This window comes from Myotis brandtii, unplaced genomic scaffold, assembly GCF_000412655.1.
Source record: "Myotis brandtii unplaced genomic scaffold, ASM41265v1 scaffold120, whole genome shotgun sequence".
Classification (NCBI taxonomy): domain Eukaryota; kingdom Metazoa; phylum Chordata; class Mammalia; order Chiroptera; family Vespertilionidae; genus Myotis; species Myotis brandtii.
This window is the reverse complement of record NW_005354174.1, coordinates 2866933-2892889: the sequence shown is the minus strand read 5'-3', so window position 1 is coordinate 2892889 and position 25957 is coordinate 2866933. Positions and strand designations below refer to the sequence as shown.

Here is a 25957-nt window from a genome sequence, read left to right as displayed (position 1 = left end):
CGGGATCGATCCGTTCATGGAGGGGATGACCCAGGGGCACCGTCAGCGCTGGGGCCGGGCGGGGGCCGGAACCGGAACGTGCCGGTGCCCGAGTCTGCACGCCTGTGGGGTTTTTGGAAGCCTCACCCACACCCCAGCCTTGACACGTGGATTTCCTCAAGATGAAAAGATGATTTCGTCTGTGACAGGACGGTGTTGTTTAAAGAAAGCGAAAGTTTATTTTGGAAAGATGTCTTGCTGGAAGGAGACTAGATGGTCCAGCCTCTGTTTCCCAGGCAGCAGTCACCGCAGGTCCAGTCTCTGCCTCTTCGTTATTGAGTAATAAGTGTCTATGTCACTTTGAGTGTGATGTATAAAATGTCATCCAATTGGATGATTTCAATCCACATTAACTCTTCTTTAGAAATGAGTGTAAAAGTGGGTTAACATTGCTTGGAGTTTGTAGCCTACTACTTAAAATGGTACATTTCTAGATTTATAGTCTAAAACTTGATTTAGTAGCATCACTCCTTTTCTAACAAGAACTGGCCAGGAATAAGGTTTTAAATGTCACAGAAACGCATAATCATTCATCTGTATAATTTTATCAGTTACACTTAGTACGAAAGACTAACTTAACTTGCGTGGTTATGCTCGTCTCCCACTCATGAAAAGTATCCAAGGTTTTAAGGGGTCACCTGCTAAACGCCATGTTATTTCTCATTTGGTTTATCTGCATTTTAATAAGTGCATAGTTCAACTATAAGATGTACGTGTAACTGCTAACACGCCTTCAACCATTAACGCCCCAAACCAGCTTTCAGTGTTGACGTTGTTGCTGCAGAAGCAGTTTTCAGCGGTGATCGTCCAATTCTGAGGATGGGCAGTCCACACCGCAGTTGTGTTCACTGGTTTTCTCAAAAAGTGTGCTTGCTTAAAACCCAAAACAAAACAAAACTAGATCCTCTAAAAAGCTCTCTCATCTGTCATTGTGGGTGATCTAAATTTCATTTTAGAAGAAATAATATTGTTAAAATATCTGCAGGCTCAAAATCTGTTTTACTCTGTATGCTGGGCTAAAGCACTGTAGTGAGTTTCAATGTGTTAGTGGCTTCATATGCTTTTGTGTGGAGCATGTACACCAAATAATACAGTTGAGTCCAGAGTGATAGAGGAGATATTTATTTTAAACACACACACTCACACACTTTGTAACTCAAGATCCTACGTTTCTGGAAAACAATAGACTGGGAAGGAGTCTCCTTGCTTATTTTTTTTTCTTGGACACTGATAACAGCAATCTCTCAGTGCATATGACTAACATTTGGGCTAATACTATAATTGCCCCAACGACAAATACCTGATATTTCATATAAACCAGATGTATAACCATTCCGAGACTGAAATATTGGTAGCTATATGTGTTTAAAGTATATACACCTGAATTGCTCTAACTTGAAACTCTTAATGTGTACTATATTATGTCTGCTATAAAAGCATTTTCTTGAGTCAGATGCTGGACCTACCACTAATTAGCTTTGGGAATAAGCCTGAGTTTTGCTTATCTATAAATGGAGAGCATTTGCTTTGCTTCTCTTTGAGTTGTTAGAGGACTAGGTGTATAGAAAGCACTTTGAAATTTTGTAAAATTGAAAATATAAGCATGGCTATAGGGGATCCACATTTGCATTTTTCAATAGAACATTGAGTTGATTATGAAGATTGAGATCACCCTATAATTGTTTTCAAAATTGTTTTCAAACTTTTAATGAACACTTTTGCCTTTTTTAACATTGAGTGTCCTTGAAAGCAGCTGTCTCGGAAATTAAATGCTGTAGTCTTGCTTTGCTCTTACCTCTTTAAAGCATACCTTGTATTGCATTATATTGTAATAGGATATATTAATACATCTGCTTCATTACTAGACTGTGAATTCCTCAAGGCCAACTTTTAGATTTTATTAATTCTTTTGTCTCTAGCCTCTAGTACAGATACTAATATATAATTAAAATAATAGTTTAAAAGTAATAGCTTATTGTCTGCTAATTATCTACTACATATTAGATACTTTTCATGTGTTTCTTAAATTTATTTGACCAAGAGCACACTTTATAACTACAATGTATTGATGAAACATCAACAGAACCAAAGATATATCCTTTGGATTGAATGGGGAGCAAGCAGTATAATCAAGGGCCATTTTCTTAATTCCTCTATGAAATTATGGGTTTTGTTAATATTTTTCCAATTACAAAAGTAACTCATGTTCATTGTAGAAAACTTGGAAATATGGAAATGAGGAGAGAAAAAATATCTCCTAAACTTTACTATCTGGACATTTTGAAGTATGTCCTTTAAGTACATATTGTCCTGCATTTGGAATTATACGGTATACAGTATATATTTATTTCAGATAGAGATAGGATAGCAGGGAAATAACATACTTTAATACTCTCTAACCTGTCTCTATGAGCCAATTGAATTAAGCAACAGGCTTTAAAAGAAAAGTCTACTTATTAGGAATTAATGGTCAAAGAATTTTTAAAAATCAACAACTGATCAAATATTTTTTTAATGTTTTTTATTAATTTTTTTTGAGAGAGAGAGAGAGGGATAGAAACATCAATCAGCTGTCTCCTGCACGCCCCCTACTGGGTGTCAAGCCTGCAACCTGGGCATGTACCCTGACCAGGAATGAACCAGTGACCTCTTGGTGCATGGGTCAATGACATTTCACCACCAAGCCACACTAGCTGGGCCAACTGATCACATCTTAACCTTTCCTCCTAATCTTTCACCCTTGCAATTAATCGAGAGTACTGTCACAGTCTGGGCATATTGCCACAGATTGATTTAACAGGTGATAAGTTTGAGGGTAAAGATTGCTTTTGGGCCTTGTCCGATGTGAGTCAGTTTGTTGAGCATCATCCTATGCACTGAAAGGTCGCCAGTTGGATTCCCAGTCAGGGCACATACCTAGGGTGCTGGTTCAATCCCTCATGGGTCAGAGTGCGTATGGAAGGCAACCGGCCAGTGTTTCTTTCTCTCTCTCTCCTCCTCTCCCTTCCTCTCTCTAAAATCATAAAATAAGGTGGAATGAAAGTATCGCCATTCCTTAAAAAAAAAAAAAGTTATTCCAACCATTTCATGAAAGAAGCACTAACACCAAATAATTCTTTGGAGAGGAATGACATACTCTTAATTAGTCCCTTAGTTACTCTCTAGGCTTTCCCCATATGAATCTAATAAGTAATTTGTCCCATGCACCAGATCCCCAATCAGGGCACATACAAGTATCAACCAATGAATGCATAAATAAGTGGAACAACTAATTGATCTCTCTCTCCCTTCTTTCTCTAACATGAATAAATAAAAACTGGCAGTTTCACTTAAGACTATCTTTGATGTGTTAGTAAAAATTAGTAATGTTATTAAATTTCAACCTTCAACTACACATATTCTATGTGACATAATTGGAAGTATTCACTTTTGCTGCATACCAAAGTATGATGATGGGTGTCTTGAGAAAAAGCACTTGTGCAGTCATTTGAGTTGTGAGCTGAATTTACCTTTCTCACAGAACACCATTTTTACTTAAAAAAACTGACAACTGGTTATGGATACTTGACTATTCAGCAGATATGTTCTTGAAAATTAATAAAGTATATCTCTCGTTAGAATAAAAATAATCTAGCTGCCTTCTATGAAGGTAGTGCCAATGATTAAATTTGAGCTTTTAAGCAAAAATTAGAATTTTGAAAACTTGCATCTGCCACTGTGAGCTTGATAGCTTTCCAATTCTCAAAGATTCTCCTGATGAGATAAGATGTTAACAAATGAGATTTAAAAATATGTATTGTATAATGAAATGTGTCCGAATTTAGAAGATTAGCATAATTCAGTGAATCAGTATTTTCCAAAAGATGAGTGGATGATATAAAGCCATGAATGGGTGAAAGATCCATTCAAAGTTCACAGTGGACCAGTGGGTTTTTACATAATAGAGTATGAAAAGGACATTTCTGTGGTTCAGATTCCACATTGCAGCTATCTTATAAAACTACCCCTTGTTGAATTCAGGTACATGTTAAGCAGATATAAGAATCTAGCTGCCTTCTATTAAGCCAGACGTTAAAGAGATTTGCAAAAATGTAAAACAGTGCTACTCTTCTCATTAAATTTTTTGGAAGATAGTTATTTTTCATAAAATATATGTTAGCCTGAAATGGGTTTACTGTTGTTTTCAAATAAATTAAATTTTAAGGAGTCAATTTCTGAAGCTCTTTGAGGTAGTCAGTAAAAGAGTCGTGAGAACAAGTGGCTGGGAACTGCCAGTTTAATGAACTCTTGTCTGTGATAAGAATCACTGTAATCTGAAGCGACAAGAAAGTACTTTCATGGAGGAGTTGCAAAGTGAATTCATTCTGGAATTAATGTTAAGAAACATTGGGAGGCAATGGTGAAAATGATCTTCCCAGGCATATGGCATGAGCTTAAGACTTTGATTCTTCCCTCTGTTTTTAAAAGTAGTGCATATTCATTGTAGAGTGTTTGTAAAGTATAGAAGAATGCACATTAGAAAAGAAATCATTTGTATTCTGACCAAATTGATAACTGTTATTAATTTGCTTTGTGAAATTAAACTACTCACTGCTTATTGTGCCAAAAAGCAAGGAAATTAACAGGACAGAGCAGTCAGCTTGAAGGAGCCAGTGATGTTGAGTTTGGTCATTTGGTTAAAGTGGTTTCTGAGAGACTTTTCCACTGGGAAGTTACTCCTTTATTCTTCGTAATTAATAAGTGTTTTTGTAGGGAGGTACTTTGAAACTACATAAGTAGGCATTCCTCATCAAACTTTCCATTTATTAAAATAGACTGAGAATTTCCTATTTTATCCAGTAGTTTAAAATTTGTTACTATCATTAGTTTGATGCTAACGTTGTTTCAGGTTTGGCAGGTGAAAATGCGTTTAAATTGGCTTCAGAATTCTTTCAACTTCTTGGGGTTTTTGGGTTTTTTTGAGAAAGCAGTCACTAGTTTACTTAACAATAACCATTTTAGCACTCTAGTTTTTTTTTGGTAATATTTTAGAGTGCTTTCTTCTTGAAATGTTGGTTATCTGAGTGTAACATATTTCCATAGTTTTTGACTAAAACAGACACCAGCTGGATGTTTTAAAGTCATTTAACCTCAAAACAGCACTTACTTTCGAATAAAAACTATAATCTTCATATTTACTTCATCTGTTTTCTATTATGCAACAACTCTAGTAACCATTATCCTCATTCTTATAGGTAAGAAAGCTCAGTCTAACAGAGAGATTAGGTAACTTTCCCAAGGTGACACAAACATCAAATAGATTGTAGAACAAATATCAGAACTCTGGAGTCCCATTCTCAACTACTATAGTATTCTGCTTTCAGCCAAGGTGATTAAAGTACAGTCACTTGTCTTAAGTAATTCATGGGAAAGGAAGGAGAGAGATAGGTAATAACTTATGCTATAATATGATAAATGCATGGTAGAGAGGTGCATAAGGGACTATGTGAATACAGAGGAGAGATGTTTTAACTCTGCTTGGGGAGGTGTATATGTCCCAAGTCCTCTTCTGTCGTTCCTCTATGACAAGCTGATATGACAGTTTAAAAATCATGTTTAGGTGCTCTCACACTTCTGTGGTGTTGTGTCTGTGTTTTGATCTTTGATTCTTCCTGGTACAGCTAAAATATAAAATAAAGATACCATTATATTCTTTAGAACATTTGTAAAGATGTATCTTATTAAAATGAATTTATAGAAAAATAAAATGTTCAGAGTATATAAGTAAATGAAATTTACATTTAATGTTTTTACAGGTGCTGGAGAAAATTTGGAGAATACAATGGCAGCGTTTCAGCAGTAAGTATATAAAAGATTATTCATTTAATGTTGATTCACAAAGTGAAGATAGTATACATGTCATATCCACTTGTGATAGTTGTTCCTATATTATTAAAATTGCTTTTTTATGTAGTTAGTCTCCAGTGTTACAATAGAGACTGGCTTCTGTGTAACTGAAAAAACTACATCAGAGTTTTGGGTAATCAAAAGATACTATAGTTCCAAAGTTGAAAGAAGACATTTATAACAAGGAACATACTGTGTGTAATGCTAATTAGTCTTGGAGAGAAAGAGAAAAGGAGAAAATGAAACAACTGTAACACTGACTGCTGTTTATGAATAGGATTATGTGTCTACCCAGTAATTCTCGTACAGACTTAAACCCGTAATCTAGTCTAAAACAGGGAATGTGAGAAGTTAAACCCCGTGAAAGACGTTACCTATCCATATTGATTTTTTCTTATGTATTTTTAAAACCATTTTTATGTATGTAAAGACAGCTAAGAAATCAGGAAAACTTGGCTTATATTTTGGTCCTGCTTGTCATCATTCAAAGACATTTTAGAGATTATTTTTCCTGTTATCAGGTCCAAAGGTATGCTTTTCCATGTTTTAGTTTCATCTAAATCCTGTCCCCCTGAATTTGTCATGGCTTACTTTTCCTCTTCTATATGATGCCTTTTAACTATAATCTCAAGAGTCTCTTACAGCTTTAAAGTGAAAACTCTTTCCTCCTGCTATAGACTGTGAAACAGAATAATTTAAATTATTTTTTTCTACTGAGATTATATTTCTAGCTAGCTATAGCTAAATATGTGTATAACTTCATGTGTACAGTTTCCACTGAGATACACCCCACACACATATTTAGAAGAATGCACATTAGAAAAGAAATCATTTGTATTCTGTTATTAATTTGCTTTGTTAAATTAAACTACTCACTGCTTATTGTGCCAAAAAGCAAGGAAATTAACAGGACAGAGCAGTCAGCTTGAAGGAGCCAGTGATGTTGAGTTTGGTCATTTGGTTAAAGTGGTTTCTGAGAGACTTTTCCACTGGGAAGTTACTCCTTTATTCTTCGTAATTAATAAGTGTTTTTGTAGGGAGGTACTTTGAAACTACATAAATAAGCATTCCTTATCAAACTTTCCCTAATACCTAGCTCTGGTACTAACAGGCTCTTACTAGTTGCTTACTGAATGGGATACAGAACGGGGTACTCAAGAACAAAGCAGAATATTAGCAGAAGACAGGATGAAGAAGATAGAACCCCATCCATAATAAACATAGAACCAAAGACTAATGAATTATACTACACACACACACACACACACACACACACACACACACAGCGTCACTAAGCCCTTGAGTATGTAAAATCTGGTTCTTAAGAGCTAATAAAACTAGGTTATTAAACCAGGCTGTATTTGTAAATACCCACAGGACAATTTGATCCCTATGGTATTAGCATGAATGGTAAGAGAAAGAAACAAATTGTATTAGCAATAGCTGGAAGTATAAGTTGGCAGACAGTCAAAGTAATTAATCAGCGACCTGATTCTTATAATATTTTTTAGACTATCTAGTTAATGTAATACCAATTTTCTCATCAATGAAATGGGAATGATAATACAACCTCAATATTGTGAGGAGTAAATGAAATTCAAATAAATTCCTTAACAAAATTCCTGTTGAAAATTGTATGCATAGCTTCTGTGGAGTTTCAAGTAATTTCACATCTTGTATAGCTAGAGTTTTACTTTCTTTTTTCTTTTTTTTTAAAAATATATTTCTTTATTGATTTCAGAGAGGAAGGGAGAAGGGGAGAGATAGAAACATCAATGATGAGAGAGAATCATTGATTGGCTGCCTCCTGCACACCCCACACTGGGGATGGAGCCCACAACCCAAGCATGTGCCCTTGGCTGGAATCAAACCCGGGACCCTTCAGTCTGCAGGCCGATGCTCTATCCACTGAGCCAACCCGGCTAGGGCGAGTTTTAATTTCTTTCTCTGGAAATGTTGAAGCCTGGCTTCCCTAACTTTTTTCAGTGTTTGTCATCAACTTGTCAGAAATTTAGCTACAAAATAACTGGTGTTTCAATTGATGTAGATGCATATTGTTATTTATGGAAATTTCTGAAGGCCAAAGTGATAAAAAAAAATTTTCTTGCTGTGTTCTAGCTATTTGTTTATCAAATTGGGATAATTTATTAGGATAACTTATAAGTTGTCCTAGATATACTTGCTATTGCTCTAAATTTTTATTTATTATCTTGTTATTAAGAGATAAGCATACACCTGGCAGTGTGGCTCAGTGGTTGAGCATTGAGCCATGAATCAAGAGGTCACTGGTTTGATTCCTGGTCAGGGTACATGCCCAGTTTGCCGGGCTCCATCCCCAGTAGTGGGGCATGCAGGAGGTAGCTGATTGATGTTTCTCTTTCTACCTCTCCCTTCCTCTCTAAATATTATATAACAACAATATTTAAGGAAATTAAAAAATACAGAAAAATAATCTCCCAACCTAAAAGCTGTTTTTGTTTATTATGTCTTTGGATTTCATTTTTACACATTTGTGGCTCTAACAAAGATACAGTTGGAAAACAAATACTCTCTTTTAAAGTTGAGAATTTAATGCTCATTGACAATGTACCTGGTCACCCAAGAGCTCTGGTGGAGATGTACACTGAGTTTAATGTTTTCTTTTTTTAGATATATTTTTATTGATTTCAGAGATGAAGGGGAGGAGAGAGAGAGAGAGAGAGAGAAAGAGAGAGAGAGAGCGTGCGTTACGCTGGCCGGGCCTGAGTTTAATGTTTTCATTCCTGCTAGCACAACATCCATTCTGCAGCTCATGGATCAATAAGTAATTTCAACTTTCAAGTCTTATTATTTAAGAAATATATTTTGTAAGGCTATAGCTGCTTTAGTGATTTCTCTGATAGATTTGGGCAAAGTAAATTGAAAACCTTATGGAAAAGATTCACCATTTTAGATGTTAAGAACATTTGTGATACATGGGAAGAGGTCAGAATATCAACATTAACAAGAGTTTGGAAGAAGTTGATCCTAACCCTCATGGATGACTTTGAGAGCTTCAAGACTTCAGTGGAGGAAGTAACTGCAGATGTGTGGAAATAGCAAAGAAACTAGAATTAGAAGTGGAGCTTAAAGTCATTACTGAATTGCTGCAATCTCCTGATAAAACTTTAATGTATAAGGAGTTGCTTTTAATAGGTGAGCAAAGAAAGTGGTTTCTTGGGATGGAATTTAATAAAGTCTAAAGTGAAAAAGAAGGGGAGAAAAATTAGCTCTGGCCAGTGTGGCTCAGTGGTAGAGCATTGGCCTGTGCACTCAAGGGTCATGGGTTTGATTCCTGGTCAAGGACACATACCTGGGTTGCAGGTTTGTTCCCCACTCCAGTGGTCTGGGCACATGCAGGAGGCAACCAATCGATGTGTCTCTCTCACACAGATGTTTCTCTCTCTCTCTTATCTGAATGTTTTCTAATGTTCCTTATAATAGTGTTCTGATATGCATAAAGCCTAATGTGAGGTGGAGTCTATTCCTGGAGAAGATGCTGACAAAATAGTTGAAATAACAAAGGATTTAGGATCCTATATAATAAAAGGGTATTATGCAAATTGACCCTAACAGCAGAACCACTGGGAATGACTGGTCACTATGACACACACTGACCACCAGGGGGCAGACTCTCAATGCAGGAGCTGCCCCCTGGTCGTCAGTGTGCTCCCAAAGGGGGAGCTCTGCTCAGCCACAAGCCAGGCTGACGGCTGCCAGGATAGCTCTGGTGGAGGGAGCCTCTCCTGCCTCCTCAGTAGCGCTAAGGAAGTACGACTGCAGCTTGGGTCTGCTCCCCGCTGGCAAATGGACATCCCCCGAGGGCTCCCGGGCTGCCAGAGGGATGTCTGATTGCCAGCTTAGGCCCAATCCCCCGGGGAGCGGGCCTAAGCCAGCAGGTGGTCATCCCCCGAGGGGTTCCAGACTGCGAGAGGGCACAGGCCTGGCTGAGGGACCCCCCCTACCCCTGAGTGCACAAATTTTTGTGCATCGGGCCTCTAGTATTACATAAACTTCATTGATAAAACAGTGGCAGGGTTTGAGAGGATTGACTGGAAAAAATTCTATCAAACAGCATCACATGCTACAGAGAAATCATTAATGAAAGAAAGAGTCAACCGATGTAGCAAACCTCATTGTTGAAGAAATTGCCACAGCCACCCCAGTCTTCAGCAACCTCCACCCTGATCACTCAGCAGCCATCAACATCAAGGCAAGACCCTTCACCACCAAAGAGATTATGACTCACTGAAAGCTCAGATGATGGTTAGCATCTTTAAAAGTATTTTTCAATTAAGGCATCTACATTGTTTTTTAGATATAATCCTTTGCAAACGTCTTTTAAGTGGATGCCTTGGCAATCAAAGCTTAAGTCAGTCACTTACATTACAAGAAAAAAATATCAGGGCTTACATTACACTATACTGTAGCTTTGTAATAAGTTTTGAAGTCATGAGGTGTGAGTCTTCCAGCTTTGTTCTTTTTCAATATTGTTTTGACTCTTTGGGGTTCCTTGAGGTTGCATATCAATTTTAAGGTGCATTTTTCTGTTTTTGCCAAAAACATCATTGGGATTTTGATAGTAATTACATTGACTCTGTAGATCAGTGTAGTATTTGCATTTAGCAATGTTAAGTATATTCTAATTCTTGAATGTGGGATATCTTTCCATTATGTATTTCTTCTTTAATTTCTTTCAACAATGTTTGTAGTTTTCTTTGTACAAGTCTTTCACCTCCTTGGTTAAGTTAAGTTTTTTATTCTTTTTATGCTATTGTCAGTAGAATTGTTTTATGATTCCCTTTCCAATTTGGACCCCCCCCCCCTTTTTTTTTTCTCCTTGCTTAATTGCCCTGGCCAGAATTTCTAATCCTTTGTTGAATTAAAGTGTCAAAAGCTGGCATCTTTTTCTTATTTTTCACTCCTTCCATTTTATAGATGTGGAAAAGTAGGCCCTGAGGGGGGCATTTACTTGTCCAATGTTATACAGCAAGTTTGTAGCAAAGCAGGAACTGACACCTAGATCTCTTCACTTCTGGCCCAGTGTTCTTTCCATTCTATTGGGTTGACAGAAGTTAGGATAGCTAGTTATGGAAAGACTTGTCTTCTGAGTTCCTTTAGAATACTTTCACATCAGTAAATCATAATAGATGACAGTGTTGAGGAGTTTTAATACTATGGATTTTTAATTTTTTGCTGTTTGATTTATAATTCCAAATTTAAGTTTCAGAATGTCATTATTTGTATTTCTTCAGTGCAGTTACCATTGGAACTGATATGCTGGAATTGGACTGTCATATCACAAAAGATGAGCAAGTTGTTGTGTCACATGATGAGAATCTAAAGAGATCAACTGGGGTCAATGTGAACATCTCAGATCTCAAGTACTGTGTAAGTATAAAAATGCATGGTAAACTAATATCTAGTAGATCTTGGGCCTGTAACATTTTTAAAAACAGTGAATGCCAGATAAATAATAAAAAATAAATTATAGTGGTTAAACAATGAATGTCAAAGGGAATTTAAAAAAACTATTCTGAGTTTCAGTAAAGATGTACTCACTATGTACATATATAGAGTCTTATTTTTGTAAGTAATTTAACAAAATTACCAAAGTCCTCAAATGTAAAACTACTAGAGTTCAGTTCCTTGAAGTATTCTTTAATTTGTTTTATTTGGATTAAATATGTAAATTAGTTTTACTCTTACAGTATAGGAAAGAACTCTTGAAAAATCTGGTTTTAGTAGTAAATCCTGATAAATAGAAGGAAATGCTGTTTTACCACCTAAAGAAAACTTACGTTAATACTATCTTATTGAATATCCTGTATGCTTTTTATATAGTTGTGATCCTGCTGTTTATTATATATATTGTGTTTTTTAATATTTTGACATGATACACATTTTCTGAACTTTTTGTTTTTAATGGACTTTAGTTTTGAGAGCAGTTATAGGTTTACCGCAAAATTGAGCAAGAAAGTATAGAGAATTCTCACATAATTATATGATTAAATTGCTTTTGGAGATGTTCTGCTACAGGGGGCCTTACATATGTAGTGTTTCATTCTTTTATTTTTTGAAGAAGCAAATATTTATGTCTTAATGTAAGACATTAAAATACTGATTTTTTGAGAGCTAACTCTTTTCAATCATATCTTTTAAAGGAACTCCCACCTTACCTTGGCAAACTGGATGTCACATTTCAAAGAGGTAATATTTCCCATTTGCAACTTAAACATTAACATTAAAGTGTATTCATTTATGTTGAGAATTAGATATATAGGCATGTTCTCTTGTCATAGTAAGTTCCAGCTAAAAGTACTGCCCTCAAAAAATTCTCTCAGGCCTAATCTGAAATCTTGACCCTGAAAAGATGAAGTCCAGAGATTTAATTAGCTCATTCTACTAAAATTATATACAGTTAATTTAAACCAAGTACTAATGACAAGAAAACCATATATTATTAGGGACACTTTGTACCTCTAAAGCTTCCAGTTCTAGAATATTACTATAACTTATAGTAATCATAAATCAAGTAAATGAATAAATGAAAAGAAATTGAAGGGACCCCTTTCAGATCCTTACTAATTGTCTCACATTTGATTCTATGTCATTCAGGTCCTCCATATTTTAAATTTTAAAGAAAATTTTGTTTCTCAAATAAATTGTCCAGTCCAGCCAGTGTGGTTCAGTGGTTGATCATCGATCTATGAACCAGGAGGTCATGGTTTAATTCCCGGTCAGGGCATATGCCTGGGTTGCTGGCTTGGTCCCCAGTAGGGATTGTACAGGAGGCAGCTGATCAGTGATTCTCTGTCATCATTGATGTTTCTATCTCACTCTCCCTTCCTCTCTGAAATCAATAAAAATATAAAGAAATAAATATATAAATAAATAAAAACCATACTTTTCCTAGTCATCTTCACTTTTTAATTACCAGCATAACAGTTTTCTTTCCTTTGAGGGAGCATATCTTACAAAGAAACATGTCCCTTGGCCCCAATTTGTTAGTTATGTTAGAATGGAAAATACACCTAGAGATACAGGTTGCTGAGCAGGTATAGTCTCCCGCACTACCACAATTCAGCCTCGTGCTTTGAATGATTCAGATGTAACTCAGTAAAGCTATGAGATGCTATATGTTATGGTCCATTGTATGGCTTGGATATACTTAAAACTTTAGTTAAATGTGAAGGATCTATTGATAATAATTTTCAAAAAGAACTGTTAACTGCTCAGTGAGCTACATTTAAAATTAGTCAGTATAATTTCTCTTTGGGATATTTTAGAAAGGTAAATAAAAATTAGAAAACTGTTTAAATTAGCTATCTCTGAGTGATATTTAGCTCTGATGTTTGTTGGTTTTTGCCTTCTAGGTAAGTATCATTAAGCTGTGTTGGTTTGAGGAAATATCTTTCTCATTCTTGTAATTAATAGGATGATACTTGCCAAGATTTTCTAATAGTTGTGTCAATTGTGAACTTGTGAAAGTTAAGAAAATTTCATGGGTGGGGAGTAGAGGTCAATTTGGGGCAAAAGGGGACATATGTAATACTTTCGACAATAAAGAATTAAAAAATAATAAAATATAATTTTTTTAAGTAAAAGAAAATTTAGAAGCGAAGTTTTTTCTGTTTTTCCCTTTGTAGAGCAAAGCCAAAGCCTCATAAAGATGAAAAGATCATTTGCGGAAAAAAAAATGTTTTAATTTTTTTCTGGTTTTTATACCTTCCTCATAAAGTCATAAAACTTTTGAATGTGAAAAGACCTTTGAGACTATCTGTCTCTTCCTGTTATAGATAAAGAAAGAGGCCTAAAGATGTAAATTAAGGTCATACAGTCAGTAAATGACAAAGCTAGGACTTGAATCTAGATTTTCTCCTCACCAGGCCAGTATTTAGCTATACCATATTGCCCCTCCATCTGGAGAAAATAAACCTCAGGAAATACAAAGAAATATAAAGGATGATTAAGATCCTCTTTTAATTTTTTCATGACTCAATTTTCTTTGAATTGAGTTGCACTCAACACATTACTGAAGTAGCATGTATTTCTCTTGCCTGAACATATTATTTTCAACCTCTGAAAAATTCAATGATGATAACAGAGGAAAACTTTAGAAACAATCTCAGTAACCACTGATAGGCTATAGAGAAGAAAAAAATCTTTTTCTTTCTACCTTTCTAGATTCTCAGCTGAGACTCTGTAACAAAAGAGAGATTAATACGAGAAAAACAAGCAGAAGTGTATTAATATGTATGTCTCATGGGAGAGACTCAGAGATGGCTAGAACCTGAGTTTATATAGCATTTTAACAAAACAATAATATATTTTCAGAGAAGTGACAAGACAAAGGAAAAGGACTTTGAATTTTTAGGGTGGCAAATTGTGGGAATGTACATATGTGGGAGAATAATGGAAGATAAAGGCTAGTCAGTTTGTTATATAGAGTCCTCTGGTACTGATAAGGGTTTATGGTTGTGGGTGATTAATTTTTGTACAAATTTAAGTCTTGTTTTAAGGCAAAAGGGGAAGGGCAGAGAGCCTTTCTTGTATCTGCTTCTTCTCCATTGCCTTCAGTTAGAAATAATCCTTATACCAAAGTGGCATATTTTGGAGTGGCAGACACTGCTACCTTTCAAGGGAAATGGTTAAACGAAAATAATTAAATTGATATATGGCTACTCAATGGAATATTTTTAAAACTTTAAAATAATAATTGTAGTCCTGGCTGGTGTGGATCAGTGATTAGAGCAGGGGTGGGCAAACTTTTTGACTCGAGGGCCACAATGGGTTCTTAAACTGGACCGGAGGGCCGGAACAAAAGCATGGATGGAGTGTTTGTGTGAACTAATATAAATTCAAAGTAAACATCATTACATAAAAGGGCACGGTCTTTTTTTTTTTTTTTAGTTTTATTCATTTCATCCGGCCCGCGGGCTGTAGTTTGCCCACGGTTGGATTAGAGCATTGCCCTGCACACTGAAGGGTCGTGGGTTTGATTCCCGGTCAAAGATATGTTACCTGGGTTCCAGGTTCCATCCCTGTCCCGGGCTGGGCACATGCAGGAGGCAACCAATCAATGTGTCTGTGTCTCTCATCAATGTTTCTCTCCCCCTCTCCCCACTTTCACTCTCTCTAAAAAAAAAAAAAAAAAATTAAAGGAAAAATACCCTCAGGTGAGGATTAACCAAAAATAATAATAATTATAGTATTAGATCGGTGGATTATATCAAGGTCAGTATCATGGTTATGATACTGTATTATAGTTTTGCAAGGTCATCATTGGGGAATCTGGGTAAAGGGTACACAGATATCTATTATCTCTTACAACTTCATGTAAATCCAGTTATCTCAAAAAGTTTAATGAGCCCTAACTGGTTTGGCTCAGTGGATAGAGTGTCAGCCTGCAGACTAAAGGGTTCAGGATTCAATTCTGGTCAAGGACACATGCTCGGGTTGCGGGTTCCGTCCCCAGTTCAGGGGGGGTGCAAGAGGCAGCCTATCAATGATTCTCTCTCATCATTGATGTTTCTATCTCTCTCCCTCTCCCTTCCTCCCTGAAATCAATAAAAATATATATATATTTTAAAGTTTAATGAAAAAACTTAAAACATAATTATAAATGCAGTGTATTAACATGCAATATTTATTTATTTTTTACGTAAAAAAATCAGGTTTAAATGTGTAGGTATACTATAACTCTATTAAATTATGCATAGGGGGAAAAATGAGTAGAGAAAGTATACCAAATGGTCACAATGGTTATATCTAAATTGTTGCAGTTATATGATTTTTCTTTCCTTTTTTTATGCTTTTCATGATTTTGTAAATGTCCTATTATGACTACTACTTTATCTCTTCTAACCATCAAAAAAATAAGTTATCTTTTAAAAATACATTTAAAAATCTTGCTTTCTCAGCATGCCAATGTGAAGGAAAAGATAACCGAATTCCATTATTGAAGGAAGTTTTTGAGGCCTTTCCTAACACTCCCATTAACATCGATATCAAAGTCAACAACAGTGTGCTGATTAAGAAGGTACTTAAGGCATTGCCTCCTCTGAATGTGTTGCATCCAATTTCACAAACTAATAAGGCTAGAGTAGGTGGCTGCATAGACTGATAATGTGCAAGGAAATGTGATGCTCTGGGGTCAGTGTTGTTTTAAATAATGCTCTGGTAAAAGAGATCACTTTACTGTCGTCCGAAAGCCTGTTTTCAGAGTTGTCATGTCTCAGTCATGGATAAAAGTGAGCTCCTGTGAGCCAATAGTTCTGGCATTTGTATAATTAACTTCTAGTTTAACTTGTTTCATTTTTAGTTAGTGTATGTCAAATTATTAAGTAGTTGTATTCTATTAGATAAATGATATAATGGTAAAATGTAACTAATTTCTTATAGTTTATAAAATAATCTTAATTTATACATCGGTTCTAAGATTTTGTAGTCTTCACTGGAAGATAGTCAATTATAACCCATTTTTAAAATGAAATAATGTAAGTGGATTTACAGTAGGCACATGCATAAAAATTTGAATTTTCACTTGTAGGTTTCAGAGTTGGTGAAACAGTACAGACGAGAACACATAACAGTGTGGGGTAATGCCAATTATGAAATTGTAGGAAAGTGCTACAAAGAGGTAATTCTTTCAAAAATGATACAGAATGACCTTTGTTGTTGTTATGTATCTATAAATGGTAAGTTATTGTAGTAATAATTTTTTAATATGAAGACCAATGGTACTGGGTGAAAGCAACTAACCCGAGTTTGCTAATAGAGATAATGGATTTATAAATAATGGGTTTCATAGAGATAATGGACCTTGCAATTAAAGTTCAAAATAATTGGACTGGTTTACAGGATTATCACCATTTGGGGCAGTTCAGTTAAGGCTAGATAGGACTATATTATGTTTTTACAATCTCCTGTGAAACTATAATTATTTCAGAATAAAAAGTTAACTTTTGGCCCAGAATCACAGAACTTTTCCTTTGATTCATTTTTTTTCTAGAAGCCTCTGGCTTTCTGTCATTTTATTTATTTAGTTAGGTAGGTAAGTAGTTGGGTTTTTTTGTTTTGTTTTTAGTTTCCTGTCATTTTAGAATTTAAAAACTTCCAAGCTTTCAATAGTCATTTTCTTTTGTTTGTTTTTATTTTTTTCTTCCAACAGTAATTTTCAGACATCAAATATGATTGTTTCAATAATATTTGTCATTCATATTATGAACATGCTGTATATAATTGTCATGTGTCTTTTATAATTCTTAAAGTGTGATTTACAAGAATTTTACATTAACCCTTTAATTCCCAGATGCTAGAAACTAAAAAAGAAGGAAAGAACGTGGGCTACACACTGGTGATGGGAAAACATGTGGCACTATTCTCATTTAATGATTTTTTGTTTTTCATTTGTTTGTTTGTGTGAGTTTTTTTTCAGAGAGGAAGGGAGAGGGAGAGAGAGATAGAAACATCAATGATGAGAGAAAAATTCATTGATCGGCTGCAACCCGGGCATGTGCCTGACCAGGAATTGAACCTTGACCTCCTGGTTCATAGATCCATGCTCAATCATTGAGCCATGCCAGCTGGAGAATGCAGTGGTTCTTCACCTTGGCTGTATGTTGGAATTACCTGAACAGTTACAAAAACTACTGATGCCTGGGTCGAATCCCAGATTTTCTCATTTAAAAAACATGGGGGCCTGGTCGGCATGGCTCAGTGGTTAAGCATCAACCTATGAATCAGGAGGTCACAGTTCGATTCCCAGTCAGGCCACATGCCCAGGTTGTGAGCTTGATCCCCAGTGTGAAGCATGCAGGATGCAGCTGGTCAATGATTCTCTCTCATCATTGATGTTTCTATCTTTCTCTCCCTCTCCCTTCCTCTCTGAAATCAATAAAAATATATTTTAAAAAAACAAAACATGTGGTGTGGCCAGTTGTTATGCCAGTGGTATACCAATTCCCTCCCACCTCTCCCATTAGCAGCCTTGCATGACTCTCCAGAAGTACCAGTTACTGTTTTTAGTTCTCTGGTTCCAAAGTTGCATAAGTTTTGAGGTTCAGCTCCTAACCCTATTTTCCCCATAAGTTCTGTTATTCTTAGGGTCTGAATTTGCAGAAATCAAGGTTTTTCAGGGACTTGTATATTAAGTTGCAGTTGACACACCTGTATATATAAATAAGCTGATGCCGAAACCGGTTTGGCTCAGTGGATAGAGCGTCGGCCTGCGGACTGAAGGGTCCCAGGTTCGATTCCGGTCAAGGGCATGTACCTTGGTTGCGGGCACATCCCTAGTAGAAGGTGTGCAGGAGGCAGCTGATCAATGTTTCTCTCTCATCGATGTTTCTAGCTCTCTATCTCTCTCCCTTCCTCTCTGTAAAAAATCAATAAAATATATTTAAAAAAAATAAAAAATAAAAAAATAAGCTGAAAATACTACAAAGCAGCATGCAAACATAGGGGAAAAAGAAATCCTCAAACTTATTTATTCTATTTTTTAGAAAATAAAGAGGTGGGTAATTTAGAGCTACTATTTAAAATAAATTACTTTTTTACATGTTTTTTCCCCCCAATATAGTACTTTTATGCAAAAAACTCAAATGTAGCTCAGCAGGTATGCTCGGTGGTTAGAGCATTGGCCCGTGTACCAAAGGGTCTCAGGTTCGATTCACAGTCAAGAGCACACACCTGGGTTGCAGGTTCGATCCCTGCCCTGGTCAGGGCACATGCAAGAGGCAACCAATTGATGCATCTCTCTCATATCGATGTTTCACAGTTTGTCTTTCTCTCTCTTTCTGTCTCTCTCCCTCCCTTTCACTCTCTCTAAAAAAATTAATGGAAAAAGTACCCTCTGATGAGGATTGACACACACAAAAAGATAAGAGTCTTGGGAAATTTTGAGGATTGTGAAATAATCCTCTACTTGAGCAGCTGCAAAGTAACATAATATTGTTTGTGTCTTTTAGAATTCAGATATTCCCATCCTCTTCAGTGTACAACGTGTTCTGCTCATTCTTGGCCTGTTCTTCACTGGTCTCTTGCCCTTTGTGCCCATTCGAGAACAGTTTTTTGAAATCCCAATGCCTTCTATCATATTGAAGTAAGTGGTTACCTGTTTTCATCAATTATCCATTACAGGAGGACGAAGATAAATCTCATTAATATCAATATTAATGATAAAGAATAGATTGCTATAGTTATTTCCATGTTTTCTTAGCTGACCTATATTAACAGTGCTTTTTGCCATAAGACATTCTCTAAAACGAATAATAAAGGGTTATAAGTATTTAATCTGGGCCCATTTCACATAACAATGACTTTCTGTGCCTATGTATTCAGAAGTCGGATAAAAAGAATTGAGCTTAATTGTTGAAGTTTAATAATTCTCTTATTCTAACATCTAGTAGCAATTGCCCTGCAACTTCCTTCCCTTCTTCCTACTTCATTGACAACTATACAAAGCTGAAACTCCATTAAACTTGAAATTCACCACTAGTATTAATACATTTAGGAAGAAAAACAACCACCCCCACAACAACCCAAAAGAAACCTCTGGAGATGGGAAAAAGAAAATGATAGGATTTGTTTACATAAGATATTTCTATGTATGCATAACTTCTCTACAGGATACAAAGCCTTGCTTTTCACACACTAATTTACTACAAAATATATATATATAAAACAATTAGTGCCTGACAAATAATAAGCACTCAATAAATGATAGCTTTTATTGTTAAATTATCTTTATCATTATTTTTAAAGACAGATAGTTTTATCTCCTGCACCCTCAGAATGTGATTGCTAGCTATAAATTTATAATAATAACTGAATCATCACAAAGGCATTCAGAGTTCCTGGGAGATCATTTAAATGTGATTTCACCTGTATGGAAACTTTTTTCATTCTCCAAACAAAATTTTTTTAAAAACCAAGCTGAGCCGGGCTGGTATTGCTCAGTGGTTGAGTGTCAGCCTATGAACCATGAGGTCGAGGTTTGATTCCCAGAGTACATGCCCAGTTGTGGGCTCCATCCCCAGTGTGGGGCATGCAGGAGGCAGCCAATCAATGATTCTCTCTCATCGTTGATGTTTTCTCTCTCTCTCCCTTTCCTTTCCTTCCGGAAATCAATAAGAAATATTTATTAAAAAACAACAACAAGGTGAATAATTGTCATTAACCATTAGAGAATATTAGTAAGAAAAGTAATTTGGTCAGGACCCTTGTATTCAGCATCTGTGTTTCATACCAGTTTGAGTTAGTGATGAGCATTTTTATCTATTCCTAGTTATATTTATTAGCGATCTTTGTGGCTATTTCTCAGACAAAACAACAGAAATCACTTCTTGTTTACAAAGAAATAATTTTCATTTCTAAATTAAAATGATTTCTAACCATTTATTCCTAGTGTTCGTAGCTTTTCTCTGGCCTGGAATGAACTCTTGAGCTCTCTGGATTATCTCTATGTGTTCCTTTTAGAAGTTAGTATTATTGAAATACAGACATGAAAAAACTTCATAGAATTAATCTTTTCTCTAAAGAGTGATAATGGATTAAGACATAAGTAAAACATTGTGTTGTATGTTTTGGGGTTCTTTTATGGGAGACAATGGGTACTTCCTAAGACAACATAATAATTTGTATTTAGTGAGGTACTTTAGTATTTGAGGTACTAAATCCCTGAGATTCCTGAAATAGCAACCAGGACTTTGCACCTTGGCTAGAGTTAGGGAAAAAAGGATTTTATTTAGAGAGCTTCTAAATAAAAACTGAATTCAGAGAGAAAGAACAAAATGAATTTAAGTGTGGGGACTCAGGATTATACTAAGAGTATAGATAGGTGGCTTTAGAAAGAAAACAAGAAATGAAGATCTGGGGAGATTGAGAATCATTGTGTGCTGTTAAACTTAGAAAGAAACTGAGAAATCTTCATAGTAGAGAGGCTAATCAGAGATTTCCTATGGTCACAACCCCAAGTTAATAACACAGGTAGTGGTGCTGCTCTGGGCATCAATAAGATTGAAGAAGAAACAGCATAGGTCTAAAAGTCGTGTGCTCTTTCAATAGCAAAGATAATTAAAAATTACAGGGCCTAGATCTTCAAATATTGAAAGGGAAAGAAAAAAAAAACATGCTTTTATAGGGGTTTTTTGTGTGTATCTCATTTTTACCCCAAATATCTTTTAATCCATAGTAAAGTTTGGTTATGTTTTAAGTCTACTATATACTAAACCATAGCAGACAAAGCAAGAGAAAGTTTCACCAAAATAAGAAGAGACATGAGCCCTAGGCACTCAGGGTCTCTAGAAAGATAACTTTTTTTAAACCTTTCAGTAGTGGTTGCAAAAAGCCTGAAATCAGTGGAAAATAGAGAACCCAAATGGGCTTTATTTTAATTTATATTTGTCCTTTTAGGAATATTTTTTTAGTACATACTAAGTGTAAGGCACTTTCTGTTTTTGAATTTGTTTTATTTTATCACACTGTGTTTCTAATGTATTCAAATTTTATTTTGTCTCAGGTTAAAAGAACCACACAAAATGTCCAAAAGTCAGAAGTTTCTCATCTGGCTTTCTGATATGTAAGAATTTTCGTTTCTTGATATACAAGTTAGTGTTTTAGCTATATCTATTAAATACTATGCTCAAGTTTAGTGTGATCTTTCTACATGTAATTTGTAACAAGGATGTGTTGAGTATCAACTATACAAATGGATGTGTATGGATCATTTAGAACTAGTTTAATTACTAGTCAGAAAGCCTTAGGCGGAATCTAAGGAGATAATCTCATTCAACTTGAACACAACCCACCCAAAGTTAAATTATTTACTTGGGGTTATCTAGCTAGTTAGTAGCATTCTAATAAACATAAATGGAATAGAAATTAGATGTAGCCCTAGCTGATTTGGCTCAAGGGATAGAGCATCAGCCTGCAGACTGAAGGGTCCCCCGTTCAATACCGGTCAAGGGAACATGCCTGGCTTGCGGGCTTGATCCCCAGTAGGGGACATGCAGGAGGCAGCCAATCAATGATTGTCTTTCATCAGGGGGCCTCAAACTTTTTAAACAGGGGGCCAGTTCACTGTCCCTCAGACCGTTGGAGGGCCGGACTATAGTTTAAAAAAAAACTATGAACAAATTCCTATGCACACTGCACATATCTTATTTTGAAGTAAAAAAACAAAACGGGAACAAATACAATATTTGTATTTGCATGTGGCCCGCAGGCCGTAGTTTGAGGACCCCTGTCTTTCATCATTGATGTTTCTCTCTTCCCCTCTCCCTTCCTCTCTGAAATCAATAAAGATATATTTTTTAAAAATAAAGAAATTAGATGTAAAGCTTTTCAGTACAATAGTTCCCATCTTGCTCAAGTGATTTGTATTCTAAAAATCACTTTTAGTTGGTTATGAGCTTTAAAAATATTTTTTCTTATATGTAGATATTGTAATTAATGGACATTAGGTTTCTAAGAGAGCTCACAAAAGACTAATCCACTATGTAAATGAATTATGATGTTAGAGAACTTGACCCAAGTTTAACGTCTTATTTTAACTTGCAAACTTAGGAATACAGACTTTAGTGAGCTGCTCCAATAAGAATGGAGCAGGATGAGTGGCAGCAAGGAGTAGAAAGTCAGTTCTGGTTGTTCTCAGCAGTTAAGATACAAATGCATCCATAGCAGGGTTATTATTTGAGGCCATTGCTTAAAACTCTAAATTAGGACTAAGTTAGGACTAAGGACTAATTTTAGTCCTTCCTTAGGCTAAGAAGTACCTAAATCTGTTCTGCTTTTCTCTTCTAGTTTATTAATGAGAAAAGCTTTGTTTGACCACCTTACTGCTCGAGGCATTCAGGTAAGTTTCTGGAATGATGCGTTTTTGGAAACAGACTAGTCTACCAGTTTAACCCAAGTATAAGGAGCAGGAACTTTTAACTGACTTACTTTAGTCCCAACTCTGATGATGATGCTTGACTGGTTGACATATGAAGAGCTTAGGTTCTGCCTTACAGTGAACAAGAAAGCATTGGCATTTCAGTAACTACAAGTCCACTTATATAGAGGTAAGAGTAGCTAAAGGCAGACGGGTAGGTCAGTGCATATTTAATGAGCAAAGTGGAATTTTTTAAAGGGTGCAATTATTTCTTAAAATTGCAGATAGATAAATGCTATTATAAAAACAATTTTCTTTTTAAAATAATTTTCTATCTTAACATTTGTTCTCATACTTCTCATGCTTCTAATTTTCAGGTATATATTTGGGTATTAAATGAAGAACAAGAATACAAAAGAGCTTTTGATTTGGGAGCAACTGGGGTGATGACAGATTATCCAACAAAGCTTAAGAATTTTTTACACAGTTTTTCAGCATAGAAAAGGAAGTATTCAGAAGCATTCAAAGAAACTATGAAAAGATCTAAGGGGGAAAAATTTTTCATTATCATTTTCCTAAGCCATTTTCAGAAAGGTAAAAGGTTTAATCAGTTAAGTTTTTATTACCTCATTTTTAAGCTGCCTGAGAATGTAGAAACTCTATATTGTATATTTATTTTAAACAATATTGCATATTTGCATTTGTAAATAGTTTATTTAGAAAGATTATTGATCAAGATTTCTGTATATGATTATATTATTGTAAGTAATTCTGAAATCAAAAGACCATTGGATAATTTGATAATTTCACTGGAATAAGGCCAGCTCATTAGTAAAACAAAACTATTGAAGGCCTCTATAGCTATTTTGAGTTGTCTTTTTATTTCTAGCTACATCTTAGTTGGTGGGGAAAAATACTGTGGAAGGAGAGCTTGGAAATCATTGATGTGGTTACCTGACAAGTTGTACATGTTAACAGAAGGCAGACTCAAAGAATGAACTGGAAGTTTATTACTTGATCAGAAATAAAATCTGTAGACTGAATTAGATTTCATAGTTGCTGTTGTTAATGGGGACATTCTATTTGGAATCCTCTTCAGGTGTGTAACATGTCCTTTTTCTTTTTTGGGGGGGTTAAATATTAAAACTAGATTTATCAATTGTAAATTAAGACAAGATCCAAATAGTCATATTTTTATGTTTCCTGTAAAGAAATTTAAATTTTCCATTTTGGGCAATGACTGTTTGGGCCTACATGTAGATTTTCAGTAACATCTTGAATCCTAATCACATGAAACTGATGAAAGTGCATATCATTTGTTAATACTTGTTTTAAGAATGTATTCTTCTGAGTATTAATGTGGAAATGAAATTTTCCAAAGCACTAGCCATCACTTTCTCTGCTTTTCTGATGTGACCTCATGTATATCTGTTTTTGATTTTATTGACTAATTTTCATGTTCTCTTTGGGAGATGAATGTAATCTGGATTAATAAGTATCTTTTACCTAGATCACATCTCCATTTAGAGTTTGCCAGTTTACAGCTAAGAAGGATGACCAGACTCCCACTTATCCCTGGATGATAAAGTAACATTTGCCTTTTTTGTTTACACTGAAATAAAGTTTTCCAAGAACAAAATAAGGGTCCTTCATTGTTTGTTTGTTTTTGTAGTTGTAAATTCACATATACTTTGTAGATTTTTCTTTTTGCAGAATTTGATGAGGTGATGAATTGATGAGTAAATGCTCCTGAGATTTCTCTCTAGAATAAAGAAAATGTGGATACACTTTTATGGTAAAGAAGTTGCTTCTTGGCATGTGAACAAATAACTTGGGCAGGTAATCCATTATATCAGTCATTTTCACTATAATTTATGATTGTAGTTGCTAGGGATCATATTTGATACAATTCTTTTTTTTTATTTCTTTTTACCAAATTTTGCTTTGTTATGATTTAGAGCAGTTCATATTGTAGGGCCAGCATATATTTTGTGTCAACCAATAGAAGATAAAGTACCCAGTGTGGTAAAGCTGTTTAGAAAGTCATGTTTTAGAAGTTTGATGATTTTATAGTCGAGGTGACTAAATCACTTAATAAAAGTATAGTAGCTTTAACAAGAGCGTTGATATTCACTGTCAGAAAACATTTAAATACTGCTTTTCTGATTGTGGTGTCATGTTTTAAAATAGGCTAAATAGCCCGGCCGGCCTGGCTCAGTGGTTTAGTGTCAACCTATGAACCAGGAGGTCACGATTTGATTCCCAATCAGGCACATGCCCAGATAGTGGGCTCTATTCCCAGTGTGGGTCGTGCAGGAGGCAGCCAATCAGTGATTCTCTCTCAGCATTGATGTTTCTATCTCTCCCTCTCCCTTCCTTTCTGAAATCAATAAAAATATATTTTATAAATAAACAAACAAATAAATAAATAAAAATAGGCTAAATATCCTTTCATTTTGAGATAGCTATTGCTAGGCTTGGTGGACAGCATGGTGGGGAAGACCTTTCTGCTGAGATGCAGCTGGCACTAGATTTGACAGAACCAGCTATAGGTCTAGTGTAGCATGACAGTAGTATCCCAGGTACATGGCAGTTGGCAGGCATTTCAGTAAGCAATTGGCATGAGGGAGTTTTAACATGAAGTAGTAAGAGCTTCTTTGTAGGACTAAAGTCCTAGGCACGTTACCAAGGCCAAACAGAACACCAGGTACCAACCAGAGCTAGCACCCCGGTCTTGGAAATAAGCTCATTTAGTAGAACTAAAGAACAAAGTGATAACACTGGACTAATTATAGCAGTAAGTTGGTACTGAGTCCTAGAGCGATTACATCTCTAATTTCTGGCCAGGGCTGGTTCTAGAAATTGGGGTGGGGCCCTGACAACAGTGGACATCTAGAAGCCACAACTGTAGAGAAAGAATGGCAGCAGTGAATTGAGATAAAAGAACGTAAAACGTAAATCTTAGTATGTTGTTGTTTTTTTTTTTAAAAAAAAAAAAAAGGCCCTAGCTGCGTAGTTCAGCTGGTTGAGCGTCATCCCGATACACCAAGGTTGCAGGTTTGATCCCTGGTCAGGGTACATACAAGGATCAACCAATGAATTCATAAATAAGTGAAACAACAAATTGAGTCTCCCCCC

At 35.6% G+C, this 25957-nt stretch overlaps 2 protein-coding genes across 3 annotated transcripts in view; both read left to right on the top strand.

Annotated features, from left to right (window-relative positions):
• The window catches only part of GDPD1 (glycerophosphodiester phosphodiesterase domain containing 1), a 25096-nt gene extending 638 nt beyond the window's left edge, over nt 1-24458 (top strand). Inside the window, exons 2-11 of one of the 2 annotated variants that reach the window (XM_014531857.1) lie at nt 5835-5877; nt 6356-6454; nt 11199-11334; nt 12108-12153; nt 15867-15985; nt 16496-16585; nt 18915-19048; nt 21467-21526; nt 22750-22801; nt 23197-24458. In XM_014531857.1, the coding sequence (XP_014387343.1) occupies nt 5835-5877; nt 6356-6454; nt 11199-11334; nt 12108-12153; nt 15867-15985; nt 16496-16585; nt 18915-19048; nt 21467-21526; nt 22750-22801; nt 23197-23319 (902 nt within the window). In that variant the 3' untranslated portion in view covers nt 23320-24458. The remainder of the gene's footprint in view (nt 1-5834; nt 5878-6355; nt 6455-11198; nt 11335-12107; nt 12154-15866; nt 15986-16495; nt 16586-18914; nt 19049-21466; nt 21527-22749; nt 22802-23196) is intronic. The other variant, XM_005858582.2, reaches the window with a different exon arrangement.
• Nucleotides 24459-24571: 113 nt separating this feature from the next.
• YPEL2 (yippee-like 2) overlaps nt 24572-25957 on the top strand; it is a 92986-nt gene continuing 91600 nt past the window's right edge. Inside the window, exon 1 of the mRNA XM_005858581.2 lies at nt 24572-24658. The gene's annotated coding sequence lies outside the window, so the exon portion shown is untranslated. The remainder of the gene's footprint in view (nt 24659-25957) is intronic.